General features: G+C 34.1%; 2 protein-coding genes across 8 annotated transcripts; both read left to right on the top strand.

The window, feature by feature from the left end:
- LOC129568677 (uncharacterized) lies at positions 1-3,106 on the top strand. 4 transcript variants are annotated; one of them, XM_055446867.1, is made up of 7 exons: positions 1-63; positions 243-621; positions 694-989; positions 1,088-1,401; positions 1,524-1,715; positions 1,858-1,993; positions 2,050-3,106. In XM_055446867.1, the coding sequence occupies exons 2-7, from the start codon at positions 405-407 to the stop codon at positions 2,272-2,274; spliced, it is 1,380 nt and encodes a 459-aa protein (XP_055302842.1). In that variant the 5' UTR covers positions 1-63; positions 243-404; the 3' UTR covers positions 2,275-3,106. The 4 variants fall into 4 exon arrangements, with proteins under 4 accessions (XP_055302842.1, XP_055302839.1, XP_055302840.1 ...); XM_055446864.1 differs by having other exon boundaries at positions 682-989; XM_055446865.1 differs by having other exon boundaries at positions 1-184; positions 682-989.
- A 1,108-nt stretch (positions 3,107-4,214) lies between these two features.
- On the top strand, positions 4,215-9,362 carry LOC129568671 (pinin-like). Of its 4 annotated transcripts, XM_055446852.1 has the most exons (15): positions 4,226-4,418; positions 4,593-5,001; positions 5,302-5,336; positions 5,409-5,435; positions 5,508-5,525; positions 5,591-5,626; positions 5,977-5,991; positions 6,060-6,098; positions 6,817-6,834; positions 7,235-7,306; positions 7,589-7,621; positions 7,709-7,726; positions 7,811-7,856; positions 7,941-7,981; positions 8,084-9,362. In XM_055446852.1, the coding sequence occupies exons 1-15, from the start codon at positions 4,407-4,409 to the stop codon at positions 8,816-8,818; spliced, it is 1,554 nt and encodes a 517-aa protein (XP_055302827.1). In that variant the 5' UTR covers positions 4,226-4,406; the 3' UTR covers positions 8,819-9,362. The 4 variants fall into 4 exon arrangements, with proteins under 4 accessions (XP_055302829.1, XP_055302828.1, XP_055302830.1 ...); XM_055446853.1 differs by lacking the exon at positions 7,235-7,306 and having other exon boundaries at positions 4,217-4,418; XM_055446855.1 differs by lacking the exons at positions 6,817-6,834; positions 7,235-7,306 and having other exon boundaries at positions 4,217-4,418.
- The last annotated feature ends 465 nt before the right edge of the window (positions 9,363-9,827 follow it).

The raw sequence follows: 9,827 nt of genomic DNA, 5'->3' as shown, positions 1-9,827 counted from the left end.
TCAATAATGAAGGAAAAAAAATGGAAATTTCATTCTGATTTAGTAAACGAGTTTTGATAAAATGTGCGACGAAAATATTTACAGTACTCCTATAATGTTTATACACAAAGCACGGCTTTGAACAGCACAAATCTGATTCCGTCTTTGGAATTGTATTGGTGTTTCGCATACAAACGAGAATTATGTGAATGATTCAAAATATAAAAAAATGTATGGATAAAATTATCTTGTTGTTTTTGCAGGTTTGAAGCGAAGTGTACCTGAGAAAAACATCCAAAGATAAATATAATAAAGAAGAAGTAGTCAAAAATGTGCAACTGAATGTGATATAACTTTGTAAGCAACAATTTTGTGTTTTATGCAAAAAAATATAAGTATAAACGAGTTGTAAAAAATACTTCGAAATGGCCAATGAGATGGTATCGAATGGTAAAAATATGCAAGGTTTTGTAGTTGGTGGTGCAACATCAGGACTGACACGCGAACGCAGCTTCGTGCGTACACAAAACCACCAGAACAAGAGACGTAGTCTTGCTTTCACAATGCAGCATGATATTCAGCAGCAGCAACAACACCAACAATTGCGTTCGAAGAGAGCTATAGAAATATATCGACCGCCAAGTAAATTGTTTTTGATTTGTATTGTGTTTTAGATTTGTATTTGATATGTTCAATATTCAGATATTCGCTCAGATGGTGCTTCAGCTCAAAATAAACTCAATGTGAATGCCCCTGAGTTTACGGTCAATCGCGATGTGCAAAACACGCAGCCTGTTGGATTCTTCTCTTCACCAAACGCACAATATCTGCAGCACTCAAAGTCAAGTGGGAATATCCAACATCAGATTCAATTAGCAGTTGCTAGACACCACGCTGAGCAGATGACAAACATAAATTCACCCCGTACAATTCTGGTTTCGCATCCTATACAGCTTCAGCGAATGGGTTTAGGAGTGGACAGTGTACCATCGAGTACAATACCGATGAGTGTAAGTGCACTGACGAAGAAAACAAGTTTTTTTTCTGCATAATTCTTTCAACACGCAAAATGCTACATAAAAAAAATTCTTTTTTCATTTTCATGAAGTCTACTGCTTCAAAAGTGAAGTTTGCGGATCAAACAGGCAATCAAGAGCTAAAATCTATGAATTCAAATAATACAAATACGAATTCACTTCAGAGATCAAAATCATTGTCGTCTGCTGATGCACTAGCAAGGGGAATCGCTTCACTTGGGCTGGTCAATGTGGGATGCACAAATGAAGCAAATGACATTGGCACATTCAAACCAGAAATTCAAGCTATTGTCGAACAAGCGCTAATCGATCCAAACAAATTGAACGCTCGCACTTTGATGGTTTTGGCAAATCAAATAATGCAAAGAGCTGTCGAAGGGAGACGGTATATATATTTATATTTCAAATGTGCTTTGATTGAAATTAGAAAATCATATCTATAGCAGTCTTCTGCATAATTCTTTCAACACGCAAAATGCTACATAAAAAAAAATTCTTTCACGACAGATTTGCTTTACCAGCATCACGGTTCTGTATCACAATAATTGCGAAAGAGCAAAAGGAAACGTACTTAGAAGCTTTACTCAATACGTGCCGACTATGGTACCAGGAACGTGGGGTGGTGTTGGGTTCACCACAGAAGATTAAAAACTCTGCAAGACCTAGATTTACAGCCTTCATGGCGTTTCTCACTGAAATGTAACCCATTAGTAACACCCGAACAAATTCAACCAGAATGATATTTTTTATTTGCATATGCAATTTTACGATCAATCCCTAGAAAATTAGGAGGAGTAATCGCACTAGTAATATCCTATTTTATTTTTTATACCAATTGAAGGTTTTGTCAATTGAAGAGACGTCAATTACAACTACGGACTAAATGTGATGGTGTACCGCCCCCTATCGTTTTGCTAACCGTTTTATCGAAATGCTGCGAGGAAAGCGTTAGATCCCCAGTTCGATCATTATCAGAGGTGATGTCATCAAATCATTCAACAATTTTTGTTAGTAATGGAATTGATTCATTTAGATTGAATGTTTATTCTACGTTTTAACTTGTGTTGGACGCGACATTGAAACACACCTTCCTCAACAACTGGAGATATTGCTCTCCTTGGTCCGTGACGCGTTTCTGAACTCGAGTGCTTCCGCCCCAACAATTCGTCGAACTTTGTTGATGATTATTGAGCTTCAGGCTTCTCATTGGCAGCTGTCTGGGAACACCGTTCTGTATTATTATCCGACAACAAAATGATTAACCGCTGAGATTATGTGGTGGGAAAATGGCCCCATCACACATTTTGTGACACATAATCAGCACTATTTTGCCAGATACTTTTCTTTTTGAGCTGAGTCTCGATCATTATTCATTTATTCATAACGAAATCGAACGACCAACTAACAACCACTTACAACGATATATGTATCATACATGTATATGTATGTATGTATAATTTTTTTTCTGAATAATACACTAATCGAAGGAACGCCAATTGTGCATTGTTGATTTGCTGAAAGCGCGTGTGAAAAACAAACACCGTGACGTGCTATTAAAAAAGTGCAAAGTAAAAGCGTATGAAATGCAAAAACAAATGAATAACGTAAAAAAAACATCGACATCGATACAAAACAATCTTCATACTGAAAAATTAGCGACCGGAAATTGTTAAAATTACATGTTATACATTTTTCGTAATTCTTCTGGTTCCAGGTGGTACATATTGAGCCACGAAAGTTTTGTCATATGCGCGTATATCTTTTGTGGGCTGTTCGGATCAAACGTTTTCGCACCCTCTGTAAAGAATAATGGACTTAACATATATGTTTGTATATATATACGTCCGATTGAAATTATATTGAATAACCATTGACACTAATTTTCTTTCCAACATTTCAAATAATTTATTGAACTTACTAGCATAGATACAATGCATCTTCAACAAAAATAATCGAATATTGGGAATATATTTTCCATATATTGGCATATATTACAAATACTAGTCATTTAGAACAAAGTATTTATTTGCGATAAATTAGTTATAAGATGGCAATGAATATTTTCCTGAATAAAGTGTCACTAAAATCAATCAATTGTTTGTTTTGTTCAAATCCAAATTGTATTTATCGATCAGATCTAATGCTACATTTTTCTTTCTGCAGAGAGCTTGAACGATTTCGGTTTAGCTTATTCCGGTATTTCTCTTTTTCATTTATTCCGGTCATTTATATTGACGCATTACCTATTGCCGTGATAATTATTAAAAACAGCGCGAATATGAAAAACAAGAATTGGTGGAAGAAGGGAAAAAAATGCTAAAAATGCTATGAATTATGTTTGATGTAATGTTTTACCAAGTTCATCGTCTTCATTCTGCAGTAGTTGATTCAACAATTTATATGCGTTCAATTGCAATTTCAAAGCAGATACGTCAAAACGAAATGCCTTTTTGTTTTTGATTGTTAAGGCGATTACAATTCGATTTTGAGATTATACAATGATCTATTATGGCGTCAAAATGTGTTTTCATTTCTTTTTCCCATTTACTATTACTTGAAATTGTGTGCGTGCGTTTATTGAATGAAATTGCTTCCAGAAGTTGTGTTGAAAAATTGCGCATCTTTTTGTTGTGGGGGAAAAAGCACGTACAGAGCAATAAACGGTACTGTTTTTGTTCCATGTTCAGAGCTCTTTTATTGTTTATAGTAAAACTTTTTGTTCGTTTCAACAAAGCATGAAATATTGATTAAATATCTTTACATGCAGTTTTGTTTAGGTGTACTGTACACGCACGAATTTCATCAATTAGGAGGCAAGATTCGCGTTATATTGTGGTTAAGTTGTAGCAATATGAACGAACTCACACTCACACATTGATTAATTATGAAATGTTCAAAGTGATTCGCACCACCGATCACTTCCAACCAGCAGACGATGTTCAAACAATGTGAATTTTTGATGTACCTCATGTGTTTGGCCGCAATGTTTTTTTTTTTTCGTGAAAACTCCGCCAACAACATGAGAAAATGCACAGAGTACACGACGGTACAAGTCAAACACGTGCATTGGCTCGTGCGAAACAATCCATTTTCATTCAATGGGGAAATAAGAGAAAGAAAATGCAGCAAAACAAACAAATAAAGTGCATGTTAAAAATCGCTAGCGAAAGTGAATAGTGTGCACTGTGAAAAAAATTAATGGATTAATTAAATCCAAGTTTTCCACTCTTTGATGGTATTTCGTAGCTAGTTTTTTCCTTTGTATTCAAAACCAATGGCGTACCATGCTTATTGAACTTGGCACTTGAGAAAAGGTATAAAAGACTTGATTCCACTGTTTTGAGCTACAGATCGTCTTTTCTATTTCGTTGTTCACTATCAAAAATCGTAATGAAGCTAACGGTGAGTGTAGTTTCTTTGAGATACTTCCAAGTGGTATAGTGATTTTCTGGTTTAATACATCAGTGGATAAAATTCTCATCACTGCTCAATTTTGGATACATGAATGTGCTAAAAATTTTCATATATTGTGGATAATAATGATGTTCTTTTGTTTCGTGTTTGTTTTGTAACTAGGCAATTTGTTTGCTGGTGCTTGCAACGATTGCAATAGCGTCGGCCATTCGTTTTGATGAATCCGAGCCAGATGGTGACGAATATGATGAATCAGTTAGTAGACCATCAAAATCAAAGTGGCGCCCAAAAAAAGATTTTAATATTCACATAGTGAAAAAACATGGACGCAGAGGCAAAATTCGTCAAATTCATTTATATCCTGTGAAATCTAATTACCGAGATGATCGTGATCATGGTTCACATTCTGAATCCGAAACCCACGAACATGTTGGGTATACTAGCAAACAACAGGAAACAGCTGCCGCAGAAAGTTCGAAAGTGGAAAAAATGATTGACGTCGATGGAGCCGACCAAGATAACGCTGGTTCCGATCATCATTATGAACATAAGCAAAAAATCAAAATAAAACGTAAGTACCCTAATTGTATGAGAATAATTAATATCTTTTATTGTCGATGAAATGGTGTAAAGTAGTGAAACAGATGTGAAATTGCAAGTAAGCATTTTTTGAGTGAATTGAATAAAATATTTTATTTTCAAAATTAATACCAGTTTCAATAGTTTCTTGGAACTGTTTTGATCATTCTGGGCATAAATTGGGGTTGATAAATAAACATATAAAACAGAAGAATTTGATGGATGTTCAGTTCATCAGCATATTTATTTTAAGATGTTTAATATAGTTCTTATTTAATTATATTGTCATCAGATCATCACCACCATCATCATCACAATCATATTAAGGTAAGTTGTACTCCTTACTCAATTGTACGATAGTCCAAATATAATCTGGCTTTCTATCATTTTCAATTCCAGACGATAGTGAAGAAAGAACCTTTCCCAGTAAGTAGCCGTGTGTATTATAAGCTAGCTTTGACTCATTAATCACTTCCTAATATTTGATTTTTAATATAGGTTGAAAAAATTGTTAAGGTAAGTTTATGACAGTATTGAGGAAGAAGAATCAATGATGATACTATAAATTTTTGCTGCTTTAGGTGCCCCAACCAGTACCAGTAGAAAAAATTATAAAGGTATGATTGATTTTAGTTACTTTAGAAAGAAAATATGAAGTGTCATTGATAAATTTTTTTTTTTAAATTTTTAAATTTTTATCACTGTTTTTGCTATTTGGTTATCTTTTGTCAAATATCCCATCCATACTATTTAAAATTGTTACCAATGATAATTGTGGCGCTTTTTTCATTTGATTACATATCAAAAAACCTATCCAATAAAATATTTTTCATTGCAATAAATGCTGCAAATCGTTTACTATTCTGAAGAAAAAAATGAAGAATATTTTTTGGATTTGTTTGCTGTCCAATCACAATGAACAATTTCCTGTAGACAACTTCTAACACTATGTAATCCAATTCTACAGGTGCCAGTTGAAAAGGTAAATTTTATTAAGTCTTTGTTGCCTCAAGCATTCAAATTAATTGCTTTGGATTCCGTTATCTACAGATTATAAAGGTCCCGCAAATCGTCGAAAAATTGGTCCATGTAATTACACCGATATTTTATATAAATTTCATCTTTAACATATTTGCTTGTGAAAACGCTTCGCTCAATTCAAAATTACATTTCCATTTAACATTTATCAGTTGGGAAAGCGTTTACCAACAAAATTGTTACACACAGAAATAAAATGTGGTAGGTTTGTGCTATCTATTGGTGACGAGTATAGTTTCCACAAGTCTTTGAAAAGTTACCCCACGCACCAAAATATTACTATGCACAGCACATATGCATTTTTTGGTTGGAAAATTCTCGGAAAAGCGCTACTGTGGGAAATCGGGAAATCGGGGAAAGTTCAGACCAGTCGGGATTGATCGGGCGGAAAATTTCATGTGAAATACCGACCCGAAGGGCGATTTTCAAGCGAAAAAACCATCCATTTCTGAGATAAATTAAAAAATTCGGAAATATCGGCAAGTTTTTTTCCTCACATGAAATTTTCCGCCCGATCGATTGAGACTGGACTGAACTTTCCCCGATTTCTCGATTTCCCACAGTAGCGCTTTTCCGAGAATTTTCAAACCAAAAAATGCATTTGTGCTGTGCATAGTAATATTTTGGTGCGTGGGTTAACTTTTCTAAGACTTGTGGTAACTATACTCGTCACCAATAGATAGCACAAACCTACCACATTTTATTTCTGTGTGTATATTGTTATGAACCATGCAAATTTTAGATTTTAATTTATTCACAATTATTATAGGTTCCCAAGCCATATCCGGTAATTTATAAATACTCTTCGACTCAACTTTTCAAGCACGAGAAACATTTTGGCGCTTTAGTGCACTAGATCCGTCCAGCAGTTGGCGATATCTGCATTTAAACTTATTTGAGAGACACTGAAAAATGCAAAACAGTCATTTGACTATCACTTTTCATATATTTTTATGCACATCATTGCAATTGGTTGTGATTTTTTGTAGTTCCACTTGTGTGTGTTCATGAAGAAAATTTCTGGTCAAATTAGCTCTAAATCATCCAAAGAATCTTAACAAATTGCATTTCAAGCACTTTCAACTTAAAAAAAAAGCTTTAGCTTGAAAAAATTCAAACAGAATTGAATTTCAAGTCACCCTATGCTTGCAGAAGTGTGTATCAACCATTCTTTTTGCTTTTCTTAGGTTGATAGGGTAATAGAAAAGGTCATTCCAAAACCATACCCTGTTAAAGTGACTGAGGTGAAGGAAGTGAAGGTAAACTTTATATCCCTGCATAACGGGTTTACTCTTTGCACCATTACTGCTTTTATGAAAACATATTGCTAAATGAAACAAAATGGTGAAAGTGTTAAAAACATAAAGTAATTGTAAAAATACTATTTTTAATCAATTTTATGTAAACTTTGACATTCACTACGAATATCACACATAATGTAAATGTGCGCACAGATGATTTATATCTTTTGTTCAGAGGAAGAAATTTAAGACCAACATCGTTTAAAATAAATTAAAATGCTTATGTTTATCTTCACTTAGGTGCCCGTTCCGGTTGAAAAAATAGTTGAAAAAGTAAGTAACATCATCATAGGAATGATGATTTCTTATATGTTCTCATCTTTTTTATGTGCTAAAATATCTATTTCACGCTACTTTCAGATTGTCCATGTCCCCAAGGTATATTACTGATGTTAAAAAAATTACTTACCTTAATCGGTAATCTGCGTTGTTCTAATACATGAATTTCCTTTTCATTAAAAGCCCTATCCTGTAGTTAAACATATTCCTGTTGAAATCAAAGTGCCAGGTAACTAGTTCACAAAACATCCAAATGCAATAATATTTTAAAATTGTGTTTATTTTTTCCTCGATGAACATCATCCAATAACAGTTCCCATTGAAAAGCCAGTTCCCTACACCATTGAAAAAAAGGTAATATTTTCGCGTACCTTTATATTTACATTAACTAGTATATTCGTTTTTTCAATCAATAGGATTGGGTCATATACTAAAAATATCATTGCAAAATTACAGGTTCCTTATCCCATTATCATTCCCGTAAAAAGGCCCCAATATCATCATTCCCATCACCACGATTTAAATCATCATCATGGACATCATGATTCCCCTCAACATCTTTCAACCTACGATCATCACACGGATTTTACAAACAATAAGTATCAACAGGTGAGTGCTCAGAGACCACAATCATCAGAGCAGAGCTCTTCGTCTTCGTCCTCATCCTCATCCTCATCATCAGGAGAGTACCAAGAATATTTGCCACGACCACAACATTTGCGTGAAGCACCAGCCACTTCTCAACAAGAGCAAACAAAATTATTTTCTCCCTCGCAATCGGATACACCGTACAACAATCAACCGTACAATCAACAACACCAATTGCATCACCAGCAACAGTACGCTCAGCTGCGTAGAGATTTACTAACACGCGAAAGAATGCGATCAAGCAGCGAAGAAAACGAAGATGATTCAACAGAATTTCGGCCGATAGCCGGAAGTCAATCGGCTGAGTACATGTCACGGTCACCGTCGACGAACGTTGAAACGGTCGTCCCGGCGCCGCCACAAAATCAACAAACCCGATCATCATTTCACATCAATGTACCCAATGAAAATGAGCCCGTTAAAGAAACAACATCAACGAGTGGCCACACAAACAACCAATTCACACATAACATCGAAATCCCCGTTCATTTTTACCGACTACAGCCATTAGAGAATGGGGAAGGCTTTGCAATTACATCATAAAAATGTATAGAATCAACCGAATTTCTTTGGTTTTAACAGTTAAATGTATGAACAATTTTAGTCATAGCGAATAATTTAAACAAAAGCAAAGCAGAAGAAACGCAAGCGAAATAAAGTGTATGGAAAAAAGATTATTACCAAAGCAATTGCGTGAAAAACAATACGAAAACTTTAGATTGACTTGGGATTGATTTGTGAAATTGGTCATAATGTTAACATTCGGCGAGAAAATACTTTTGCATTTGCACTCTGAAAATATTCATCACACGAGTAGTTCAATTCTTTTTATACTCATTTGATGGCCTCGTCGAGTGTTAGACAAGCACTCATCTTCATCGTGCTTTCGTTGAATTACATGTACTTGTTACTAGAAAGTTATAGTGTGGATCTAAAATATATATAAGACTTTGCGAATGATAACTTTATAACTTTCGTTGGTAATTATTCTTTGACAGCTTGTTCCTTTCGCATTCAATATTTCACTTTCCTCTTCTCTTTCTTTCTTTCTTTTCTGCATCGACCCTTTTATTTAAAGACAGCTTTGATCAATTAATTTGTTGAATAATAATATTTCATGTTATTGTTTCATTTCTTTGTTTCTTCCATTATATTTCATGCAATCTCGTATTTAATTTCAAATTATTCGAACTTTTTTTCCCACTCTTCAACGGTAAATATTTTGTGTGTAAAACACATTTTATCTTCAAGTTGAAAAAAATATTACTGAATAATGTAAAAAATTATTAATAATCATGCAAAATAAAAGTCTTCAGCGAACTTGAATATATGTTATGGAATATCTGAAGACATGAATCTTGAAGTTCCGAAAATTACAAGTACTGCGTGACTTCTATCGTAATTATTTTCCAAAATAAATCTGAGAAAATAAATACATAAAATACCTTTCGCCATTCGTCATCAACACGAAAGTCTATCTTCTGTAATAATAAAGTGTAAAATAAGATGTGATTAAAATCATAAATTGTTATCATTGTTATCAAAAAAATTG

Source organism: Sitodiplosis mosellana, unplaced genomic scaffold (assembly GCF_009176505.1).
Source record: "Sitodiplosis mosellana isolate CC-2019 unplaced genomic scaffold, AAFC_SMos_1.0 Smas_scaffold_21, whole genome shotgun sequence".
NCBI lineage: Eukaryota > Metazoa > Arthropoda > Insecta > Diptera > Cecidomyiidae > Sitodiplosis > Sitodiplosis mosellana.
The sequence above is the reverse complement of the archived record's forward strand: the minus strand, read 5'-3'. Positions and strand labels throughout refer to the sequence as shown.